This window comes from Rhinatrema bivittatum, chromosome 7 (genome assembly GCF_901001135.1).
Source record: "Rhinatrema bivittatum chromosome 7, aRhiBiv1.1, whole genome shotgun sequence".
In the NCBI taxonomy this organism is placed as follows: domain Eukaryota; kingdom Metazoa; phylum Chordata; class Amphibia; order Gymnophiona; family Rhinatrematidae; genus Rhinatrema; species Rhinatrema bivittatum.
The window spans coordinates 279,837,156-279,863,095 of NC_042621.1; the positions used below are offsets into that span (position 1 = coordinate 279,837,156).

At 44.4% G+C, this 25,940-nt stretch overlaps 1 protein-coding gene across 1 annotated transcript in view; it reads left to right on the forward strand.

Moving 5' to 3' along the window:
* The window catches only part of CFAP58 (cilia and flagella associated protein 58), a 295,728-nt gene that overhangs the window by 108,897 nt on the left and 160,891 nt on the right, over positions 1–25,940 (forward strand). Inside the window, exons 8-9 of the mRNA XM_029610343.1 lie at positions 938–1,099; positions 1,803–1,949. Coding sequence (XP_029466203.1) covers positions 938–1,099; positions 1,803–1,949 — 309 coding nt within the window. The remainder of the gene's footprint in view (positions 1–937; positions 1,100–1,802; positions 1,950–25,940) is intronic.

Sequence of the window (25,940 nt, forward strand, 5' to 3'; positions counted from 1 at the left end):
GTTTTGCATTTCACAGTTTGAGATATAGATGGAAAATCTGAGCTAAAGAGAATACCTACAGTAGCTGAATGTAATCCACTCTGAAGTGCCTGTAAGGCAGAATATAAATCAAATAAAAAACTCATTGGATAAAGGTTGTTTTCTGACTGATTTTGAGTTAGAGGAAGGGTTTCTCTAAATGAGAAGCTATGTACAACATTTATTTTATAGATAATCAGAAAACAAACTCTGCATAATATACAAATGGCATATTGTTTTGAAAAGGTGTTAAATTAACTCTAGTTTCCAGCTGTTTTGGCTTGACTGTAACTATGGGCGTGACTTTGTGATATTGCCGGCCCCTATGAAAGCTGCTCCAAGGAGCGGATGGCTGTGTGACAGCTGATTGGTCAGATAGGCTATTGTGTTGCCATCTTCCAATTTCAGAAGATCTGCAAACACTTAAAACATTACCTCTGCTGACCAGTCGTCCGAGGTTTCACTCAGTAATCCTTCTCCTGATGTCTCCTACAGGTTACTTCCTACTTCACAAATGCTTTTCTTCCCATTTCGTCCTGGGGAAAAAAGCCCAGTAAATCAGGCCCTTAGACTGCAAACATTTTTAGGCAGAGAACTTCCATGCTCTACCTTATCTGCTTAACTTTTATGGACTGTCAAATGAACCTTATACAGTATTTTATGTACTTCTAACTGATGTGACTCTGTGCACTATAAAAATTAAAATATACAAATAAATCATTAACATACAAATTCCCCAAAAATCAGATCAGAACGGTGGAGCCCTCGGACTGGACTGAATTACATGTGGTTGATGTTACATTTTCTTGTTACAGAGATAAGCTGCTATCATACTTGATAAAATCATAATGGCACTGGCCTAATCTACTACTCATGGCAAGAGAGTTTAATCATTTTCATGTTATATTTTCTCCTCCAGGTTCTCCAGCACATGGAGGATATCAAAGTGCGGGAGATGCAGATCTTTGATTACAAAAAGAAGATAGCCGAGGCAGAGACTAAATTGAAACAACAGCAGAATCTATATGAAGCTGTGAGATCAGACAGGAATCTATATAGTAAAAACCTCATTGAAGCTCAGGTACAATGAAGCTCTTTTTTACATTCTTTTTTTTTGTTGTTGATAGCAGTATAAAGCCCAGAGGCTTTCAGAGCTCTATTGAACATTTTTAGAAATTATGCTCAAGATCTGCTGATTTTGTTAAAGACTGAACTAGAATGGGCAGTTTTGTACATTCTGTAGATTCCGGCAGAATTCAGAAGGCAGGGGTTGGAGGTAACTGGAGCTGGTTGCTACATTGATAGCTTTTGAAAAGCAAAGTTTTTTTTTCTTTTTCCACAGAACACACTCAGGAGTGGTAATGGTGGGGGCAAACATTGTTCACCCCCAGTAAGGTGGTCTGCTTAACTTTTATTTACATCCTTCCTGGAAGTAAGAACAGAAAGGCTAAGTCGAAGCGAGACCAAAAGTCCACAACGTTCGGCCTTCTTCACGTGCTGCCCTCGCAGTGATCACAAAGAAGGCAGAAAAGAAATACTACTGCCAGATTTATCTGTCGGTACAATTCCCTTTCCTTTTGGGACCCCCAAATGATCTTTCCCGGGTTCAGCGTCTAAAATCTATTCCCAGCCATTGATCTTTTTTTTGTCTTTCAGCTCCTCCTCCTTTTAACATGTCTGTCCATACGGCCAGGACAACTTCCTCTGGAAGCATATTCTAGTATTAGCACCTTCCGTCTAAAAATCTCTTCCACTGTGTGAGTGTCTGTGTTTTATCCGGCTAGGATGAGATTACAGAAATGAAGAGAAAGCTGAAGATCATGAACCATCAGGTGGACCAGTTGAAAGAAGAAATAAACTCCAAAGAAGCCTCTCTAGTGAAAGTACATCTGGATCACCAGCGAATAGAAAAGGAGAAAGAGGCTTTGAAGGTAAGGAACCCTTCGCTTTAACAACTTGGGCCATGAGATATTTTCCAATCATCTTCCCACGTAGTGTTTCGGGACTAATAGAGCGATGCTGTTGTTTTCACGCTACTCTTTGTGAATGCTCCAAAGGCTTTATCTGTACGTAAGCAAAAACACTTCAGGAATTATGCAGGGGCTGCGCGTAGGTTGGCAGGAATGAGTTGGTACTGTGAAAATGTTTTCTCCCTATCCTGATCCATTTAAATATTATTCAAATGGCTTGGCAGGGATATTTTTGTAATGAAATCTGCACAAAATTGCGGACTTTTATCATAAAAAAAAAAAATAAATATAACTATGCCTCATTGAGGTGCATTCAAATTTCACATAAAATTGCCATTTTGAGTGATTTTCGGCAGGTAATTTTCCTGTGGCAAAATCACTAATGAGCTGATATGCATGATCCTTCAGCTCATTACTAATCTTTAATCATTTTTGTGAACGACTTCACAAACACAAACTTATCAGCAGAAAAAACAGCAAATAATGCAAGGAAAAATATGTTATATGAGTGCTATTTGCTATTTTTGCATATCTTATTAGCAAAGGCATTTCTACCTTAGTACATTTGATCCATAGTCTGTATTTTGACTAACTGTGATATTTCATACTGAAGTAGTAGCTGGATGTAATTATGTAAATATATCTGGCACCTATTTATTTATTTATTTAATTAAATTCTTTTAATATACCGATGCTCAAGACAAAGTCTTATCGTACCAGTTTACAGTGTAACCAGGGGAAACCAATAACCAGAAGAAAGAAAGTTACAATGAACAGGGATTACAATACAGGACAATTGAAAGAGGAAGAATTAGTTTAACAAAGAGTAAAACAAAATAGTACACTATTGATTAGCATGGATAATTAAATGAGAGGTTCAAGCATAACAGTTCCTTTCAATAGTAGTTGGGGACAGAATTTGTCAGGGGAAGGAGAGCAGACAATGTTCCTGGCGAAGCTCTGCGGGAAGTGTGTTCCATAGCTGCAGTCCCGCGGAGGACAGTGCCCGTTTTTGTAGGGACTTGTGAAAGATGGATTTATAAGGGGGCGCCTGGAGAGTTCCTTTTTGTGCGGCTCTAATCGGCCTGTTGGAAGTATGGGGTTCGAGTGGGATTGTGAGTTGGAGTGAGGTATGATGATAGATGGTTTTATGGATGATGGTCAGAGTCTTGAACAGTATTCTATAGTGGATGGGAAGCCAGTGTAGATTTTTTAGTATCGGTGTGATGTGGTCTTTATGTAGAGAATTTTTGAGGATCCTGGCTGCGGCATTTTGCAGCATCTGTAGAGGTTTGGTTGTGAAGGCAGGGAGGCCGAGCAGTAGCGTGTTGCGGTAGTCGATCTTTGAAAATAGTATGGCTTGGAGGACTGAACAGTAATCTTGAAAGTGTAGGAGAGGTCTTAGCTGTTTTAGAACATGTAGCTTATAAAAGCATTCCTTTGTGGTGTTGTGAATGAATTTTTTGAAGTTCATTCTGGTGTCCAGATTAGCCCCGAGGTCTCTCACTTGGGATGTTGATGGTAGAATTGGGTTGCAGACGAGGGGGTTGTTATCATTAGGAGTGATGACAAGGAGTTCAGTTTTGGAAGTATTAAGAACCAGGTTGAGACTAGAGAGTAGGATGTTGATGGAGTGGAGGCAGCTGTTCCAGAATTTTAGGGTGCTGGAGAGGGGGTCCGTGATGGGGATTAAGATCTGTACGTCATCCGCGTAGATAAAGTGTGTAAGGTTGAGACTTTCTAGTAGCTGGCATAGAGGTCGCAGATAGATATTAAACAGGATAGGAGATAAAGAGGAACCCTGGGGAACTCCTTGATTGGAGTGGACAGGGTGGGATTCTTTATCATTTATTCTGACTTTGTAGTGCCGGTTGTTGAGGAAGGATTTGAGCCAGATGAGTGCCGATACTGTGATACCGATTTCTGCTAGCCAGTTGATGAGGATTGAATGATTTACTGTATCGAACGCTGCTGAGATGTCGAGAAGAGCCAGAAGGTACAATTGGCCTTTGTCAAGACTCATCAGGATTTTGTCTGTTAACAAGAGTAAGAGTGATTCCGTGTTTAAGCGTTTCCAGAAACCGAATTGAGAGGGGTAAAGAATGTTATGGGAGTCAAGGTAATCTATGAGTCTGTTGTTGACCAGTTTTTCCATTAGCTTGGTAATAAATGGTAAGTTGGCAATGGGGCGGAAGTTTACCGGGTTGGCTGGATCCAAGTTAGGTTATTTTAGTAGTGGTTTTAGAGAAGCTGTTTTTAATGCATCCGGGACAGATCCTTGAGTAAGGGAGCAATTAATAATGTTGGCCAGCAGTTTGGCTATGGTGTTAGGTATAGTCAATAAGTTTGGTAGATATCTGGTCTGTTGGATGTGACGAAGGCTTCATTTTCTTGATTACAGATTCGATCTCTAGTGAGGATGTGAGTTCGAATGAATCCAGCATCGGTTTATAGGTGGATAGGGAAGGGTTTAGAGCAGGAGGAGGCTGGATGTTTGATGTGGTTATAGTGGTGGTCATATTTGCGAGTAAACTTTTTATCTTGTTATCGAAGAATAAGGCCAGTTCCGTAGATTTGTTTTGGGCTTCTTCTTCTGGGATGATTGGAGGAACAGGGGTGGTGAGGGTTGTGACATATGAGAATAGAGTCTTAGGGTCGTACATAAAGCTATGGATTTTTTTGGCGTAAAAGTCTCTCTTAGAGTGAAGAATGGTGATCCTGTAAAGGTTCATAGCAGTTTTATAGACGGCCTGGGAGGTAGGGGAGGGGTCCTTACGTCAGCGTTGTTCTTTATGTTGTAAGTCTTGTTTGAGCTTTTTTAATTCTAAAGAGAACCAGGGTTTTTTGTTGTGCCTGGCTGGATTGATCTCTTTAGTTGCTATGGGGCAAATTTTGTCTGCCACGGAGCGAGTGATGTTTAGCCAGGAGGTAATAGCAGAGTCGGCGTTGGAGAGATCCAGTTCAGTTAGGTCCTTGGAAAGGCTGGCATTGAGGACGTCCAAGGAGCAAGGTTTTCTGAACTTGATAGTAGATTTAGGGATGATGGGTGTCAGTTTTTTCCTAATTGCTAATTCCGTATAGATCAGCAAATGATCTGACCATGGGATGGGAGTACAGGTAGGGGGGGTGGAGGGCGAAATGGATTCATTTATGAATATGAGGTCCAGAGTGTGGCCTGCTTTATGAGTGGGTTTGTTTATGATTTGTTTGAATCCCATGGCATGGAAAGATGATAGAAGGGCTTCACAATTGGAGGTCGGCGAAGGGGAGTCAACATGGATGTTGAAGTCTCCTAAAATGATGGCTGGGACGTCCGTATTGATGTGTTTACCTATCTTACCAGTTCTAACTAGCTAATAGGTGTGTGCAAGGATTTTTTTTTTTTGGTTTAGTTCATTTTATTCATTTTTGAATCATTTTTTATTCATATTTTTTGTTTGTTTTGTGGCTTTTTTGTTTGTTTTATTTTATTCATTTCGGAAAACAATGTGCACTATTTGCAAATAATGTTCACTATCTTCCAAATGAATGAACCCAATCATTTTTTAGATTGTCAGGGGATTGTGCATTTGTTTTAGAGTAAAACAATTGAAATGAAAATGCCCGATTCGGTTCAGATTAGCACTTGTTTTTAAACAAATGCTCATCCCTTCTAGCTAACCAGTGCAATAAAATGTCAGAATCTAAAGGTTTCATGAAGTTACCATGCGAGTGAGGATTTGGCATTGCAAGTTGTTGCTAAAACTGTTTGCTCAAAGATGTAAATGTTAAAAATATATTTGTGCCACATGATCTGGAAATAGTTACATTAAACATTTTACTGTGCCTGTTTTGAAGTATAACTAGGGACTTTAGTTTTCAGCTTTTATTTTATTTCATCTGGGAATTTCAATCTTAGAACAAAAAGAAATCAATGTAAAACAGACTTTTTCACTGATTTTGCACCTGTGTTGCAATAAAGTCATTTTTCCACTGATTTTTTGTTATAACATTGAAATTCCCAGGCAAAATAAAAAAAAACAGAAAATGAAAATGAAGATCCCTAAGAAAACAGTAAAATAATCACAAGGTACTGTAGTACCTGAACTTTTGAGACATGTGGGTGTGACTATATAGCTGAAGAAGCAATCATTTATATCTATATAACTTTATGGGACAGGCATCACCCACAGGAGACATCCTTGTGTTCTCTATTTTCTTTGTAGCTGTGATACTTGTAATTGAATCAGCAAGTTTTCTGCATGACCGATATGGCTGCTAGATTTCCACACTACAGAATATAAAGGCGTAACAGTTTTTAGCCCTATTTGATGTCATGGTTTCATTTGTGGTGCAGTCTCCCTGAGCCAAAGTTCAGCCTGCTTGCTGCCCAGCCTTTCCTCCACCAGGGGCCTCGGTGAACCTTGCTCACTATCTTGCTAGTTCCCTTCTCACTGATTACACAACGCCTAAGACTCAGCCCTACTTAACCCAGCCTGATCAGTACCTCGGTGCCTCTTCATTGAGTCACCTCAGCTCCTTGACTTAGCCACCTCCTTCTCACTATTCTGCCTTACCTTGTGGCCTACCCAGGCCTCCTGTCTTGCCTTGTGTCCTACCCAGGCCTTCTGCCTTGCTTTATGTCCTACCCAGGCCTTCTGCCTTGCCTTGTGTCCTACCCAGGCCTCCTAGCTTACATTGTGTCCTACCCAGGCCTTCTGCTTTGCCTTGTGTCCTACCCAGGCCTTCTGCCTTGCCTTGTGGCCTCTCTTGGCCTCTTGCCTTGCTCTGATGCCTCTTGGGCCTCCCTGCCTTGCTCTGTGGCCTCTCAGGCCTCCTTGCTTGCTCTGTGGCCTCCTGGGCCTTTCTGCCTTACCTTATGGACTCCGGGCCTGCTAGGTTCTCCTAGCCAGCTTTGTGCCCTGTTGAACTTTCCTGTTTATTGCTGCCTGTTCTATGTATTACAGTCCTTGTCTAAGTCCTATCCTTGTCAAGTCATGTCCTTGTCCAGTCCTTGTTCTGTCTTGCACTGCCCAGTCCAGGCCCTTGTCTGTTTCCCAGGCCTTGCCTTTGTTCTTTTGCTTCAGGCCTTGTCCTTTTCCTCCAGTCTATGCTTGAATCCATCTCCCAACTAGTACCTTGTTCCAGCTCCGGCCTGTGTCTGACCTCAGTTTCCAGCCTGTGTCTGACCTCAGTTTCCAGCCTGTACACAGCTCTCACTCTGTGCCAGTGCCATGATGTTCAGCAGAAGACAAGCCCTACCGGCCCCCCCAGAACCCAAGGGCGCAACCTGCAGGGGAGGGGGCTGACTGGGCAAAAGATCAGCACCAGTCCAGCCCTGCAGTCCTGTACTGCTCCTGTGGGGGGTGCTCCCTGACTCCAACCTTCCAGTCTGTGACATTTAAGCCAGTTCGGAAGAGAATTTTATGGGAATTGAATTGCCTATGTATATTTCTAATTGTCCCATGTATGTTTTTTTATTAGTAAGCCAGGTATACCAATATGTTCAACTATGGGTCTGCTAGTGTGTTGTGATTCACAAACAGGTCTGATTATCTGTAAATTAACCTGACAATCCCTTGTGGACATTCTGCAGTTGTTACTGGCTTAGAAGGCCTCAAGGCTTGAAGTTGAAGCCCTTTTGTATGAACACTATGAAATCTGAAGGCCCAAGTTGAAATTCCATTTTTGCTGGTCACTAGGTGATCGTTAGCATTTTACTGCATCCCCTATGTATTATGAGTTTTTGAGCAACAAAAACCTTCTATCTTGTGCAATACAGTGTGCACTGACAGCTATAGAAATAATGAAAACTGTGACATATATTATTAAATGTCTACATGTGTAATAAGATGTTTACTACGTGCCGGATTCTGGCAACAGAACCAAACAAACCATAGCATCTCAATGCAGAAATCTTCATTTTAATATGCTATAATGTTGTATAGGCATATGCAGAGACAAAATATTTGTTTGTTTATTTATTCATTTTGTAGGCCACAGCTATTTGTTTAGTTCATTTCAAACCAAAAAAAAAAGTTTATGTTCTTTCATTCCTTTCCCATTAGAATCAATAGGGGAAACAATGCAGCCTATTTTGGGCTTCACATTGGGGTTTTCTGATCATTTTTAATGAAGCTGGTGGGTAGACCTAAGAAGGGTGAAGGCTTGACCAGTTAATAGTGAAGTCTTTCAGACCCCTCTGGTTCTTTATCCTGCACACCGCCCAGTTGACCTGGGTCCCTTACCCTGTTCTTCAAGCCATACAACTTGAGATCCGCAGACTTGCTCCTCATCAGGAGCAGCAGTTAAGTTACATGGATATCTTGCGTACATGTGCTGCGGTTTTCAGTTTTAAAATTTGGGATTACGTGTATAAGTGCCCGTGCCCCGCCCATAGCTCGCCCCTTTTCCACTCCCTTGTTCCTCACGTGCACATAGGTATATACACGCATACTTCGCAGCTTTTTAAAATCTGTGTTGCTTGTGCGTGGCCCACATATGAGTGTATGTGGACATTTTTGTGTGAGCGATGCTTTTAAAATCAACTTCGGTGTTAGCAAGTCCCCTGAAGTGGTACGTCTGGAGCATGGCAGCTAGGTCTGGTGGCAGCAAGACTGCCAAGGTTTTCAGTCAACTTGCCACTCGCATAGAAATTCTGAAAAGCTCAGCAAAGGCAGGATGTTTTTTAAAAGAAACAACTTTTCCATCAATTTTGGTGCCAACCTTAAAGAATGGGGGCTCATGTTGCCTCCTGCCATTGAGAAGACATTTTGCTGAGTATGCTGATTTGTGGGTAGAAAAGGTAATGCTGAGCCACCTTGGCCAGATCCGACCAGACTGCGTACTTGTGTGTTCAATATGTCTGTGGATCTGTGTCCATGGTCTTGATGGGCTCTGTTAGCATGTCACACACATTTCTATTGGAGGTCTCTTTTGCTGGGATGGGCCAAGGGTTTCTCTTGCCAGCTGCTATATCTATGGCCTATTTTCGGAGGAACAGTTCTGAAAGAGCAACGTGGCTTTAGTGTATTGAGGTGGGTAAGGAAATGGTAACTAAAAGAATGCTGCTTGTGCTTGCACTACTCTCTGGGGTTGCCACTCTTTCCTGTGCTACCTTCCCACTGTTCCTCTGCCTCTGGTGCTCCTGTTCACGCACCCTAGTTGCCAGTATCTCCTTTCTTTGTGTAAGACATTGGGACTAGAGGGTGATCCTTCCTTTCACCAGTAGATCACAAAGTATGGCAAGCATTTAAGTATTGAAGATTGAAGATTTTGGTCTCACGTGCACCGGCTATTTGAAAGAGTCCACAAACTACAGAAGTTCTGTTTTCATTCCCTCTTGCTCACAGAAACCCTCTGGAACTTCTGTGCTCCTGGAATTCAGATCCTCCATGACAACCTTGAAGAGCTTCTGGATTTGTGTCAGTTGCATCATTCTTAGCTAATCATTATGCTGCAGGTGATGATCCACACCTATCTCTGTTTCCAGAGACAGATTATGAATGGGGTCTGCTGTTCCAGTAACTTCTGCAGCATTAGATAGATGGAATTCCAGTGGGTGCCAAAACCTTGAATCAGGCAGTTATGAGGCATCCCAAATTCTATCTGCTTCTCATGGAGAAGCTGCTTTTACCCTTCACGACCTATTTTCCTGCACCTCTCTATCAGGTCCTTCTGGATTGGAATCCCATGTACCTTGGGCCCCAACTGCAGAGCATCCCTCACTGCCAGGTGCAGCAAGCGTGCAAAGCAACAGATCCCCCTAAAACCCCCTTCTTAAAAAAAAACAAAGAAACAAATGTGCTCCTCTTCCTGTCCCCTTCCCCTGTGCCCCCTATCCCGGGCAATCACATCCCCCTGCAAACCTGTTCACTTATTGATAATAACATTTCTGAAGATAACTCCGTAAGAGCTGCAGTCTAAATACAGTTCAGCCATGTGAAATCTAAGCATGAGGTAAAGAACTGTGAGATCTACTTTCCACTTTAGAAAATGTGTTTTAAGAGGATTGAATTATGAAAGCACATGAAAGATGCACAAATGGTCAGAAGTTAGTTGAAGCCTTGAAAATTGGCGCTACTGCTCACAAATGTCAAGCCTTTGCCAGTTCAAAACCCTTTTTGTGACTAATATGCCAAAGTAAACCAAATGTACAGAAAAGTTCAGCTTTGGTTTGTTTTTTTCAGCTGGACTGGAAGGGTAAGCTTGGAGGAAGACGTTAGGTGTATGAGAAGTTCATGTTGAAAGGTTTGTCCGGTTAACCTTTGGAGTTAGCTAGACAAAACCCAATGTTCTGAATTCCCCTCCTGACCCCTGCTCATCGGCTACATTTTGTATGGGCAGAGAGTTGCTCCCGCAGGGCAAAAACAGACAACATCGGGAGCGTTCCTGGGACATAGCTTCACTTTGCTCGGCCAACACTGATACCCAGTGCAGGCTGGACAAAATTACGCGGTAACTTTAGACCAGATATTTGGCTGGCGCAGATTCAGGATGACTGTCTGGATAAAGTTATCCTGATCGAATTGTCCAGGTCGGACAGGCCGGCTGAATCGTGGACTCTGCATTGTATGCTGCTTACAAGCAATTTGCTGTTTTCTCCCCAGAAATGTTCTTTTGCTAAATAGTTAAAAAAAAAAAAATTACAAAAAGGGGCAAAATGAAACCTTCTATTTGCAGTCTCTTCTTCCCTTCACTGAGCAGCACAATAAAAGAGAGAATTCCCATGTTGTATGTGGCTTTTCTTCGCTCAGTCCTTTGCCGAGTTGCCTCGTCAGGATTTCAGCCATTGTCAGCAGTACAATATAGTTATGACAGGATGTCAACAGATCTTTGTAACAAGGTGGTGAATGGGGGGGCTCATCTACCTGATCTGTCACACACTTGTCACTTTGCCCAGGAAGAAGCCATTTAGTATCTAATTTCCCTTGTACAGATTCCTGCCCTAACGAGCCCCTAATTCAGTCTGCTTGCCTTAGAATCCTCAACCATCAATTTGACAACAGCTTGATTGCTACATTTCTTAGCTGCTCAATGCAGTGTAAAAAAAAAATGTTGAAAGACCAACCTCACGTCAGTCATTGGCCTTTGAGGCAATGTAATGTTTCACTTGAATGATTTGGCTAGATACAAGGCTTAGTGACCACATGACAGGCCAGGGCATGGCTTGGAAATAGTGCTCTTAATTTGAGGGTTCAAAGGCTTCCTTTGAACATTTTTCGCATATCTGAAAAGGTGACTGTTTCCAGACAAGACAATCTAAATAGCATTGCACATTTCGGAGGCTCAAGATACGCCCGACACCTCTCCGATTTGTATTTCGGAAATGAATAGGGGAAACGGAGAATTCTGCTTGGACATTTAAGTTCTTATCTTTTATTGAAACGGCCCATAAAGACATTGTTCAGAATGAAATAGTCCGAGCAAGAGACTCTTCAGCAGACTTGGAAAATACTAAACCCACTTCCTAACACCTTTTTTTTTTTTTTTTTTTAACTGTTTTATGAAAGCAGTAAGACGCTTCACAGTCATGTACGGTTCCAATTCTTGTCACCTCTCCATGGATTTCAGGTCCTTGAAGCACTGGTGTGTGTCGCAAAATGTGTTTGCCACCTAAAATTATTTAAAAGAAAATTGTAAATGCCATGGGTTATTGCTTAATTGTAACCTTACACATCACTGCCTGCCTTAGGGATTCCATAACAATGTCACAGGTTACTCTGGTTCTCTTATGTCAAGGCTAGTTACAATTAGCGCTGTTTAGCTTGGCAAGCACTATTTTAAAGGCTTCTGATTGTTACTAGAGAGGTAATGGAAGCAATGAAGATTTTACTGAAAGGAAGTCTCCAAAGCAAACCTCTCCCTTCAGTACTAAAGACAAGGCCCCTTGTTTCCTGGGGCATCTCAGAGGGAGATCCTGCACCAAGGGTTAGAAAATTCTGCAGCAAAGTTTAATAAAACCTCTATGGTACATTTGCATATGGTAGCATATAATTGTGTTTGTAAAAAAGAAAAGTTGTAGGAAATCTATCAAATTTAAAAAATGCTTCCTTAAAATAAAAGAATTTTACACTCTTTGTATCATTTTGTTTCTTTCCATTTGGCTTTGTTTTGTATTGCCTGTTCTCACATCCTTTCCTTTCTTCTCTTACCCCACTCCCTTATGGCTGATGGGTTGGGTGGACACTAACTCCAATAAATAAATCAAGATGCTACTTTTCCATTTTCTTTATCATCATTGTTTATTTATTGCACCTTTATCCAGCTGGGGAGCTCAAAGCGAGTTAAAAAGTTAGGTTATCAGATCTGGTACGGCATGGTAGATCCATACCAGTTAGTAGGGTAGGATTTGGCAGTTGTTCAGTGTTGCCTGCCATATCGAACAATGACATGGCAGGTAGGGGGTCTGGCTGCATATATGCTGCTGACCCTCTAAAAGTTGAGAACTTAAGTCCCATCCTTAATGTAATTGCGTTACTTAAAGCCTGCTAAAGGAAACCTTAGGGGTAGATTTTCAAAGGGCCGCACGCGTAAATTCCGGGGTTTACGTGTGAGGCCAGGCCTTGCGTGCACCGGGCACATTTTCAAAAGGGCCTGGCCACGCATGTAAACCCCGGTATGCGCATAAGTGCCGGGCCTCTTTGAAAGGGTGGGCCGGGGGGGGGGGCGTGTTCTGGGCAGGAAGGGGTGGGTCAGGAGGCGCGCCAGGACAGCATCATTGTTCGCTGTCCTGGCTGCCAGCTCATGCAACTTACTTCAGGTTGGGCTCTGAAGTAAGTTTGAAAACAACAACAAAAAAGAAAGCAAAAAGGTAGGATTTAGGGATTGGAAAGAAGAGAGGAAGGAGAAGGGAGGTTAGAGTAGGGGGAAGGGAACTGGGGAAGGCCGGGATGCGTCCCCGTGTGGAAATTGCATTAGTTTCCCCCCCTTGCTCCCGCCGCCCGCTCATGTGCGACCCCCGGATTTTATAAAATGCATGCGCCAAGCTGTTATTGGTTGAAACAGATTCAGTGGAAGCTCCCTGAGTGAACATTCATCAGGGAGTTAGTAAAGTTGGGGAATTGCCCAGCGTTGACCTCTTCAGCTTAGGGACTGCTTCTGTATCCCTGAATATATATTTCTACTTCTCTGGTATCCAGAAAAAATTTCAAGGGGGGGTGCAGAAGCCATGAAGTGAAGAGAAATGGTCTTTATGTATGGCTTTGAGAGAACATCCACAAATGTTTTCCCTGTTTTTGCCAGAAACCTGTTCTAAATGCCTTCTGTATTTTCACATGTTGGTTGGTTCACCAATGTGTTTCACTTTCGCTTGTGTGAAATTTCTGTTTATCTCACCAGTTTGTCAAGGGACAACCTTACATGTGCTTTATATTGGGTGGGCTTCAGTTGAAGTTCACCACTGAGCCTTCCACTGTGTTGTAAGATCTCAGCACGGTGCTCCCCAATGGTTAGAAGCTCTTTCGTGCCTCGGCACGCTTGTTAGCATAATATCTGACATGGGAGGTCAGGTTTTAATTATTGGTCACTTATCAGGTAGGGTCTGCCTCAGACTCTGATGCTTTCCTCACCTTCTTCCAAATTTGTTTCCAAGTACATTCAGCCTGATATTTACCACTATTTAACCAGATAAGTAGCAATTTATTCATCTAAGTGGTGGCCGCTAAATATTTGGTAAATTCAGCAGCCACCATTTAGCCAGATAAGACACTTATCCAGCTAAGTAGATAACCGGATATCTAGTGGGCGGGCCAGGGGTGGATTGGGCAGCACTTCTTTTCTGGCTATCTTCTGATATTACGAGTAAGTTGAGTTTGTGCTTGCTTCCCCAAAACTGTGATGATTTTGCTGAATTCTTCAAAAAGAAGATTGCAGATTTATGTGATAATTTTTCCCTGCCTACTGATCTTCTGATAGCATTGGAGTGTCATGAGTCTTTTAGTTGGGATAAGTTCCCACCAATATCTATCATGGAATCAGCAGTTATTGTGTAAATTAAACAGCTCATCTTGTATTTTAAATCCCATTCCCATGGGGTTATTAAAGGTATTCACGATGATATTTCACCTTATGCTACTAAGCTTATAAATTTGTCTTTAGAAGAAGGAATCATGCTTTATGTAATCAAGTTAGCATCTGTTCAGCCTATTTTTAAAATGTCTTCTTTAGATCCATTTTGGTAGTTGGCTTGTGAGTGTTAAGTTTTGGGTCATTAAATGATGACGTTTAACAGGTGCACAAGAAACGCTGCAGTGGGGTATCCATGTAAGGCGCATTATAAGACATTATCGCTTGGAGGATTAAAAGGAACAGCTTTTTCCTGAATTAGTCGCTGGGGACAGCTGTACATCGGGATATCTTTGATGTTGTCGTCGGATGAAGGATTTTTCTGAAACAGCTCTAGCGGGTGAAATAAGGGACCCGTTCCGTGGTGTTTAAGGACAGTGTTTAACAGGTATACAAGGAAGCCACAACAAGGAATCAATTATATATTGTGAAGCACTTTGAGAATTTGGGTGATATATTCCCCTGAAGAGGGAAAATAGTGGGTGCAGGAAATTTTGGGTGATTGGTGTTGTGCTCGGGGGTGGACCCTTGTCCTTTGGCAGTGGAGATACGTCTCCTGGTAGGGACCAGAAGGCAACTGCCCCCAGGGGGCGGAGCACAGAAGGAGACAGAGGCTAGAGAGAGCTTCACCACTGGAAGTCCGAGGTCCCCCCGGGAGGAGCCCATAGGGACCCGGGCCGCTTGGACTTAGGTGGGCCTCACAGGAGCTCCTGAGAGAGTGAAAGTGCAGCATGCCCACAGACAGGAGGAGAGCGCGGTCAGGTTCGAGACTGGAGGTCAGATGGAGCAAGGCGGACCAGAACAGCGTAGGAGATGACAAGGCTAGGAACAAAGCCAGAATCTGGAGGCATGGTCAAGCAGGCAGAGGTCAGTGTCCAGGAGTCAGTCCGAGGAATGGTCAACAAAGCTGAGGTCAGGTACTGGAGGTCAGATGAGGTCACAGGCAGGCTGAGGTCAAGAGGCAGGCAGCAGGCAGACGAGTTGAGGAACAGGCAGGAGTCAGAAGGCAGGCAGCAGACAGGCAGGTCGAGGAACGGACTGGAGTCAGAAGGCAAGCAGCAGGCAGGCAGGTCGAGGAACGGATCAGGTTTAGAAGGCAGGCAGGCAGGCAGACAGGTCAAGTAGCAAACCAAGGTCAGTACCAGAGAGACAGTCCGGATGTACTACCTGGGGAGATGAACAGAAGAACAGGAACAGGATACTGGAACTAGGAAGCAGGAACAAGGCAGGAACAGAACTGGAACAGAAGGATCCTGGAATGAGACTTGGAACAAGACAGGAACAGGTACAAGCACGGAGACAATCTAGCAACTGACCCGATTGTCAAGGCAAGGAAGTGCAGGCAGGGACTTCCTTATAACGGGGAATCAATCAGGGCGTGCCGCAGAGCTAAGACTCGCCCTTGGCCCTACAAGAGGCTGGGCGGTCCGCGCACGTAGGGACATGGCCAGCAGCGCCGAAGACGCCAAGCTCCGGCGTGAGGCCTGGTTTGCAGCAGAAGGCCCGGCGACTGCCACCGCGGGATGCCGGGGCCTGGAAGTACTGGCAGCTGCTACTAGAGAGGCCGACCGGGACCTGCCGTGGAACCATGAAGGTGAGCAGGCCCGTGCGTGGGATGGGAGCAAATGGGGCACGTAACAATTGGTAAATCATGGATGATTTTATATTAGGCCTATTTTACCATATATGTGGATATGTGGTATGAAGGTATGATTGACAGGTTATGTGTGATTTGGTGGATGAAGTGACATATTAAATTGTTGGTTTGAAATATGTGTGAAACAAAATATAGTTGATAGTGTGCACCTTATGAATATATATGTGACTTGTTACTTGTTACATGTACGTTAGGACTATCTTATCGTCTTTTATTTTTTGTAAAGGTTAACATTTTGGCAATATATCCTTCTTGTAAGGATATTTGATATAATTTGATTACCCCCTGTATTTTTGCTATTAGTGTACATTTCTTTAGATCCACATCATCTTTCTAGTTATTGTTCAATATCAGCATTACCTTATTTGGCAAAAGTAATAGAAGCTTCAGTTCTTGCCCGGCCTAATGATTATCTTGAAGATAATTCTTTATTAAGTCCAGTGCAATTTGGGTTTAGAAAAAACCACAATACTGAATCTCTTCTTCTGTCTCTGCTTGTCACTATCTTACAAAGGCTTGATTGTGGCCAGGATTATTTACAGGTCTGAGTAGACCTGCCATCAGCATTTAGCACATTGGATCATAAAATTCTTTTGTGAGTTTACAAGAGATTGGTATTAACGAGGGAAGCTTAAGATTTATTTCCTGCCTCAGTGATCATGCCCAACAGATCTGTATTGGTGGCTGTCAATCTAGACCGCATCCATTAAACACTGGAGTACCTCAGGGCTCAGCCCTATCAACAATGCTTTTTAAGATCATAAAAGCATAAGATTGCAATACTGGGTCAGACCAATGGTCCTGTTTCCAACAGTGGCCAATCCAGGTCACAAGTACCTAACAGAATAGCTTCCTTGCTGCTTATCCCAGGAATAAGCAGTGGATTTAGACAACTCCACCTTAATAATGGTTTATGGACTTTTCCTCCAGGAACTTGTCCAAACCTTTTTGAAACTCAGCTACACGAACAGCTTTTAGCACATCTTATGGCAATGAATTCCAGAGCTTAATTATACATGGAGTAAAAAAAAAAGTTCTCTTATTAGTTTTAAATGTACAACTTAGTGACTTCATTGTGTGTCCCCTAGTCTTTCTATTTTTTGAAAGATTAAACAACTAATTCATGTTTACTCATTCTTCGCCACTCATTATTTTATAGACCTCTATCATATCTCCCCTCTGGTGAAGAGTCCTAACCTCTGTAGCCTAGGGGAATTGTTCCATCCCCTTTATTATTTTAACCTCTGTTTGTTGCCTTTGTGTATGTTCAAGGTTGGGCCTGAACCTCAGAGTATATGCTGATGATTTGCAATTTTTGGTTGCTATTGATTTTTTTATAGCACGTACATTCAAGTAATAGAAATGTACTTAAGCTGTAACGATCCTGGCCGCTGTACTGCCCTTCTGCTTACAGGGGCCCTTAGTGGGCTGCAGTCTGAGCTGTGCAGCACTGCCACCTCTTAAAAGCCTGCCTCACTCACAGCTCCCTGCCTTATCTTGGAGTTTCCCTACTCCTTGCTGTGGTCTCCCTAGCACTGCTTCTTAGTCCTGTTCCTGTGAGGCCAACCATTGGCTCTCTTGCCTGATTATTGTTTTTGTTTTTGCCTCTTCCTGTGTGGCCTCATAGTGGCCCTCCTGCCCGATTACTGGCCTTGTTTGTCTGGTCCCTGCTTTGCCTTGCCACGTACCTTGTCTCAGCCTTGCCTTGTACCATGCCTCAGCCCTGCCTGTGTATCTTGTCTCAGCCCTGCCTGCCTTGCTTTATACTCTTGTTTTGGTTAGGTCCTTTCCTTGTCTTGCCCTGTGCATTGTGTTGTCTTGCTCTGTATTGCCTGCTTGTCTGTCTGTTGTACTGGTGCTCTGCTTGCTCCTTGTTTAGTGGACACTTTCTAGTATTCTGTAGCCTGCCCAGCCTCATTAACGTCCTCCCGTGCCCTGTACTCCTGTGTTCCAGTGCACCTCCAGCTAAGTATTGCCGGCCACCAGAATCTGCGGGTGGGAGAAGACCCTTCTTTGTGCTGTCTGTGGGTCCTGTGCTGTTCCTGCCTGGAGATTGCCTATATCCTGACCTCCTCCTGACTCCGTGTGCTGCTCCTACTCTGGGGGCTGCTTAAATCGGCCTGTGCAGCCATGACATAATCACAATTCAGAAGTGGCTTGTTCAGAAAGACTGATATCAAATATCTCTAAAACCAAGATAATTTTCCTTGAAAGGAGGCTCCCAGCTGATGTATCCTCTTTATATTTTGGTGATCAGGTGATTAATTTTTCTAAGTATGTACAGGACCTTGGGGTCCTTCTTGACAAACTCTATCAATGAAGACCACATTAATTCCAATATTACAGCTGGGTATTGCAAATTGAGGATCTTGCATCATCTTAAGCCCCTATTGCCATATGATGATTTTCAAACAGTTTTGCAGTTGTTACTTCTTTTCCAGTATAGATTACTGTAACTCATTTTTAATTGGCCTTCCAAAAACTTCCATATGGGCCCTTCTGTTATTACAAAATTCGGCAGTGTGTGTTTTGACTGGGCGAAATGGATACATTCATATAACCTTGTCTTGGCTTCTCTTCACTGGCTGCTGATCCACTGGAGAATAAGATTTAAGATCTTATTGATTTTCAAATTGCTTAACAATAATGGTACACCTGGCTTGGGAGATATGTTGCGGGTATATACTCCGTCCTGCACACTTAGATCTGCCAATAAGGGCTTTCTTGAATTTCCAGGTGTATATGCAGCACATTGTGGCATTGTAAGAGAGAGTGCTTTTTTTTTCAATTGCAGGACCTGTTCTTTGCAACTTTATGCCAGAGCAGCTTCACACTATGTCAGATTTAGTCTTGTTTAAAAAAGCTTTGACGACATGATAACCGAGAGTTTGCTGAACATCTGTACCTGTTTTATAGTAGACTATGGGTACTAATGGTTATATTAATTGTCAGCAACAGCCTTGCTATTCTTGGGTAACAGTTAGACTCGGTCCAATATTAGTAATTAGACAAATTGATAATATAAGCCTGGACTTTCTAAGGCCTGCGTGCAAAAAAAAATGGGTTTACGTGCGTGGCCGGGCCTTGCGTGCACCATACGCATTTTAAAACGTGCCTGGCCATGTGGGCAAACCCCGGTATGCGCACAAGTGCCTGGCCCTGAAAAAGGGGCGGGGTGGGGAGAGGCGGAAAGAGGCGGGGCAGGATGGAGGCCAGCGGAACAGCACGGCCATTAGCCGCTGTCCCGGGGAAGTGTGCGCTGGCAGCCGGCCGGGCCGGAAACTACTTCTGCTCTGAAGGAGCAGTAAGTAGTGAAATAAAAAAATTGGGGATAGATAGGTAGGGCTTAGGGGTCAGGATGGAGAGGGGAAAGGGAAGGAAGGTTAGGCAGGAGGGTAGGGAAATTCCCTCCCAGTCCGCTCCTTAATTGGAGTGGACTGGGAGGGAACTAGGGGAGGACCAATTGCGTCGCCGCACGTATTTATTGAAAATTCGCTCCCCCCCCCTCCCCCGCGCTCTGTGCTGCCAAATATCCCAGGTAAGTTAGCCAGAAAAGTCTTATCTGGCTAACTTATCTAAATGGTTTACTTTGAAAATCTACCTCATTGTTTTTATGCAGGTTGCTAATCTCTGGCAGACGTCAGGCATAAACCTGTAAAGGCAATCTGTTTTTATTCTTTGGATACTAGTAATCTGCTGCCTTCCCAATGGAGGGCTCTAAAGCCCCAGGTAGTCTATTCAGGTTCCTTCTCGATACAAAAAAAGTCTGTAATGTCTATAGCCAAGGGCTCTGTTTCTTTTGCTTAGTATATTGTGCCCGTTCTTTCACCCTGGAGGACCTGGGTATAGTGGGGCATGTCAAAGCTCACTCTGCTGGAGCTCTGACAACGTGTGTGTGTTTCAAATCAGCAAAGTGGGATTTTTGTCACACTTTCCCAGCACAGCCCTGTTTTGGCAGGGGGCTCCAGATGCAAAACTGTATTTTAAACAGTCTGTCCTATGTAGCCTCTCTGAGGACGAGAACCCGACTCCTTCCACTCCTAGAGCTCGTTATTTGTCAGACTGCCTCCAAAAGAAACAGATTACATGAGGATGGTCTATCACCACCCTAAAGAGTAGTGCCTTTGGCACTGTTTAGTTTTTCCCTTTTGTTTGAGGCAGCCTGTAGCTTGGGGGTCCCCACATGTGAGCGCTGCCATCCTGCTTGTCCTTGGAGAAAGTGAAGTTTCTTACCTGCAACAGTGGTTCTCCAGTGGACAACAGGATGTCAGTCCTTACGATACCCTCCCAACTCCCCTTGGAGTTGGTTTCTTTTTCCAGATCTTTGCTGTATCATGGACTGAGGGGGCCTGCCTGGGAAGCAGGGACATGGCTAAGGCTGCACATGCTCAGCAAGTTTAAAACTTCTAGAAGCTTTGAAATCAAAGTTTCATGCTGTGCTCTATCAAATGATGTAACACACATGTGAGGGCTGACATCCTGCTGGCCACTGGAGAACCACTGTTACAGGTAAGTAACTGCGCTCCCTCTCAGCCCTATCTTTTCTTCTGTCTACACAGTTCTATAAGCATTTGCAGGCCGAATGATTTGAAGGCAATTTTATGTATTTTTTCAATGCATGACATCTGCACATTAGCTTTATAATATGGTAGCTATTTAAACCAATAATACCATCAGGGCTGTTGGTTCAATTTTGTTGGGCTTTCAAGTGACTAACAAGGATTAGAATCCTCATCCTACAGAACAACACAGATTTATGACGGCTAAATGCCTGAGACAGGGTATTTGTTCATGTCAACATTTACTGCCAGCTTCTAATACCACATCTTGTTTGCAGCTCATATTTTTGATGACACAAGGAACACACAGAATTTTGAAAGATTGAAAAATATTATGCAGCTATGTCAAATGCATGAATAGTTTTCCAATTGCAGACAGCTACTTTTCCACACTGTTGGCTGCATTTTAATATAATGTAGCTTATGTTTTGTTCTGCTGATGGATGCTGATCAGCCACTGGCACTAAACAACAGATATGAATGCACCGCATGAAGCAAAATAAAAGTTTTGTTGACAAGCACAAAAGTTGGAAGATATGAAATAATTTTAGCATTGTTCTTCCTCCTTAGGTATTTCTACAATAGGCATCCTCTTTTATACACAGGGTCTCATGTTTCAGAATGTCATTGATGTGTATTTTTATGTATTAGTGTTATGATTTTGTCTGCTGTGCAGCCTTCTTGTACTCTGATTCAGACTACTAGACCACCTCCCCACCTCCAGAGGCCTCACTAAGCTCTGCCCAGAGCTATCCAAGCATCTCCTCAATGGCTTCCTGAATCAGTCTGTCTTGCAGCCTCCATTCCACCAGGAGTCCTCAACGAGCTTGGCCTTCAAGCCTTGCCAAGCTCCTCCTTACTGCTTGCACCACACTCAAACTCCTGCCCTATATAACCCAGCCCTGCCATTGTATACTTGCCTCATCATGGAGTCACCCTTGGCTCTTTGACCTGGCTGCTGTTCCTTGTCTTACTTTGTGGCCTTTGGGCCTTCTTGCTCCTTACTTTGTGGTCTATCTAGGCCTTGCCTTACCTTGTGGCCTCAGGGTCTTCTTGCTCCTTGCCTTATGATCAATCAGCCTTCTATCTTGCACCCTGCCCTGGGTCTTCTGGGCTTGCTCTCACTTCTTACCTTGCTCTGTGGCTTACTTTAGGCCTTGTCTTGCCTTGCCCTGTGGCCTTTGGGCCTGACCGTATCTTGCTTCTGGCTCTATGAACTTCCCAAGCCTCTCCTTGCTTACTGGCCTTTGGGCCTTATGCCTTAAGGCCTATGGTCCTTCTATATCGCTGCCTTTGGGCCTTTGTATTCCTTGTTCTGAGTTGTCTTATCTAGTCCTGTCCTGCCCAATCCTAGTCTTAGTATCCTTTCCCTGTCTTGCCTATGTATTGTCTTGCCCCAGACTGTACCTAATTTTAGTCTCTGCCCAGTTCCCAGTTCCCATTTCTCTGTATCTGTATTCAATCCTAGTCTCAGCTGTGTGTCCTGTCCCTGTACCTATTACTCAGGTTCCAAACTAACCAACCCGTCCAAGCCTTGCTCCAGACTATCCAGCCTGTTTAGGCCTTGCTCCAGACTACCAGCTGGTCCAGCCATGATTCAGCCTGTACAGACTCACCACATTATACTGCTGCAGCAAAAACCTACTGGCCCCCAGAACCCAAGGGCTCAACCTGTGGGGGAGGCGGTTGGCTAAATGTAAGACCGGCCCTAGTTCTGCCCAACATCCAGCCTTGTAGTCCTGTACCACTCCTAGGGGGCTGTGTCCCGAGTCCAGAAATCCTGACAATTAGATTTGTAGGCAACAAATGACAGTTTCCTCTTTGGATTTTGTTTCTGCTTTGCTTTCACAGAGTTTCCCAGCTGCCTTGGCTCTGTAACAGCTGTAAAGTTTTCTTTGTTATATTGAGGGCAGATTTCAAAGCCATTTACATGGGCAAATAGTGATTTCTCGGGGCAAATTGGCCGTTTGTGCATTGCCCTCACTCAGCTCAGATAGAAGCGCACATGGAGTTCCATAACATGCATGCTTTTTGCTGGATTGAGGGAAGGCATTTTTGGAAGCCTCTTTTGGGCAGGATAAGAAAATAATACTCATCAATTGTATCTTCAACTCTACGCACAAATCTAAGTGCATGATTTTCTGTAAGAATTTTACCTGCAGAAAAAAAGAGCAGCCAAGTCTACGTGGGTCCTTTGTACCTGCGGGGAGTTTTCCAAAGAAAACTCCCTTTTCCGAGGACAAGCAGGATGGTGGCACTCACACATGGATGACATCAGATGGAGCCCTGATGTGGAAAACTTATGTCAAAGTTTCTAGAACTTTGACTAGGCACACTGAGCATGCCCAGTATGCCCTATACCACGTGTCCACGAGGGGTCCCTCTCCAGTCTCTCTTTTTCTGCAGAGCTGTAAGCCTCGTAGTGTGAGTGAGCTCACTTTTGGCTGTTTTTGACTTGTGGAAAACTTTCCTTTTTTCTTGCGTTTTTCATGAGTTTTTTTTTCATTGTTCCATTGGGTCTCTCTTGGTGCCTCCCTGTAAAGTTTCTAGTCAGGGTTTTTGGCGATTCTAGTAAGTTTTCTTTCGTAGTAATGCTGGCCATTGATACCCGCTGCCATCTAATTTAGTTTGCATCCCTTTTGCTTCATCCTGCCATGGCCATGTCCAGATTTAGGAGATGCCCTCAGTGCCCGAGGACCATGTACATCACTAGTCTGCATGACATATCGTCCTCTGCCTTGGAGCATCGCATGATGTATGGGGTTACGCTTATGTGCCCAGATGACGCCCAAGGGATGTCAGCTTCGACTCAACAAGATGGAATAGCTCTTCGGGTTAAAGAGGTCCAAGCCATTGGCATCAGTGGTATCAGCATTGATGTATCTGGGAGCCACACTGATGGACACCGCACCATCGACATCAGTGGGGCCGTCAGTGCTGTCGGTGGATAGGGGTGCCAGAGACCGCCCACCATTGATCTTCTTTAAGCTGAGGATGTCAGGTTCCTCGTCTTCAGCCTTGGCACCCGGGAAGGACTAAGTTGAGCATTGAGGAAGCCAAGAAGCATCGGAACCAGTCCCTGTCAATGCACAGACCCAGGCACAGGGATGCACTGGCTCATGCCACGATGTCCCTGAAGCGACCCTGCAGTGAGGAGTGCAATTCTCCATCGGTGCCGGGGGGGTCTGCAACTGTCTCCACTGGTCCTGATGCCAGTCACCAATCCACCTCATGGGTCCGAAGAAGATCTAGCCACTTCTTCTTCCTTCCAGTTTGTGTTGGTATCAGCAACGTTTGAGGAGGAGCTGGATCATTGAGTTCATCTGGCGGTGGAGAGGGCAATGCAGGGCTTCAGTCCTGTGGCACCAATGGCACCGGATCTGGTGCTGCCCTTCCTTGTATCACTGTTGGAGAAGCTAAACGTGCTCTTCTGTGCGCTAATGACCCAACTGGCGTTGGTTCCTGGGACAGCATCAGTGTCAGGCAAGGCACCATGGCCTTGCTCTACCAATATGGCAGTTGTTGCCGGTTCTTTTGGGGAGGAAGCTTCACCAGGGCTGGCAGAAATGCCAATGCCTGCAGTCCTCCATCCAGTTTTACCGATGCCTGCAAGTCTGAATGAAGCCCAAGCACCTAGGGCCCCATCCCCTGTAGCTTACAGTGAAGATGTGGAACCCTATGAACCCTGGGAGGATGATGCTTCAGAGTCCTTATCAGAGGGCTCTGAGGGTCTCCCATCAGAACCTTTTCCTTCGCAGGGTTTGTGAGGGTGATGGCAGCAGTCGTCCCATTTCAGTTGTTAAAGGAGGAGGATGCCAGGCACAAAATGCTTGAGATCCTACAATTTGTGGAGCCTCCTAAGAGATTGTGGTGGTCCCGGTGCATGAGATCCTTAAGGAGCTGTTTCTGAGGATTTGGGAACACCTTCTCACAGTGCCTCCCATTAATAAGAAGACAGATGAGATCTACCTTGTCCAGAAGGCTGCCGGATAGAGATGTGAATCGGAACCGGAATCTGATCGGTTCCGGTTCCAATTCAAAATCTTAAAATTTTTATCGTCCGGCTCGATTTTTTTTTTGTTATCGGCTGCGCCCGATCCGATAACAAAAAAACCCTCCCCCACCCTCCCGAACCCCAAAAACCGTTTTAAAATTACCTGGTGGTCCAGTGGGGGGCGCGGGGAGCGATCTCCAGCTCTCGGGCCATCGGCTGCGTTAATAAAAATGGCGCCGATGGCCCTTTGCCCTTACCATGTGACAGGGAATCCGTGCCATTGGCCGGCCCCTGTCACATGGTAGGAGCACTGGATGCTGGGCTTGATGGACCCTTGGTCTGACCCAGCATGGCAATTTCTTATGTTCTTATGTTCTTATGTGAGCAGAAGGCCCTAGATCCGTTCTCCTGTCCCACACAAAATCTGCTTGATTACTGTCTACACCTATTGAAAGCTGGCTTAAAAAATAACTCTGTTAGAGTTCATCTCAGTGCAATTGGTGCATACCACCAAGGTGTAGATGGTACGCCCATCTCTGTACAGCCTATAGTTGAATGATTTATGCAGGGCCTGCTTCAACTGAAGCCTCTCCTAAGGCCTCCTGCTGTGTCTTGATACCTCAACGTGGTGTTGGCATAGCTGATAAAAGCTCCTTTTGAGCCTCTGCGCACTTGTGACCTGAAATACCTGACCTGGTAGGTCAGTGTCAGTGTCAGTGAGCTCCAGGCCTTAGTGTCTTATCCACCTTACACTAAGTTTTATCATGACAGGGTGATCTTGCATACACACTTTGAGTTCCTGCCTAAGGTGGTGACAGATTTCCATCTTAACCAGTCTATCATCCTGTCAACAGTCTTCTCCAGGACCCATTTGCACCAAGGTGAATGAGCAATTTTCAAAAAGCCCACTTACATGGGTACATTGCATTTACATGGGTAAAACCCAATTTTAAGTGTGTATATGCTTTTTAAAATCAGGCCCTTAAGTTCATTTTGAAAATACTCGATAAAGACTTTACTGCTATGCCAGCTGTTTGAACGTTACCCTCATAATGTTTATTAAAAAACAGGAGTATAAGAATCCCTTCTAATGACTCAGCTACATCTTTTGCTCCTGCTTTATTCTGTGGTGACAGTGTAGGCTCTGTGCCCCATGCTGGACCATCATCTGATCACCAAAAGTACCATAAAGCTAGGCACTTGCAGTACAGCTCTAAAGCTCTAATTTTATTTTCTCACAGAGCTTGTTTCTCCACAGGCATTGCTACAGTTCCATTCCATACCACAGTTGGTCTTCTAGACATTTACAATAGGCATCTTATATACAGGTTGACTTAGGCCCCCATGCAGCAACTCACTCCTGGCTTAATGTAGCTTATTTGGGTGGCTAAACACTCAGTGTGCTTTTGTGGATATTTCCTGTGTAAGTGGTAAACCTTGATTTATTCAGACCACATCCAGGCAGCAGGGCTGGTGCAAGGGTATTGGGCACCCTAGGCGACCCTTGCGCTGCCGCCGCCCCCCCCCCCCCCCGGTTGTGCCCCCCCTACCTGTTTCGGCGAGACTGTGTGCTTCTCAGGGCACCGAGCCATAGAGAGCGCAGAAGAGCAGCCACGTGGTGCCGGGCCTATAGAGAGCGCAGAAGAGCAGCCACGTGAGCGGGCCTATCCCGCTCATGGCAAAGAGTAATAGAAATA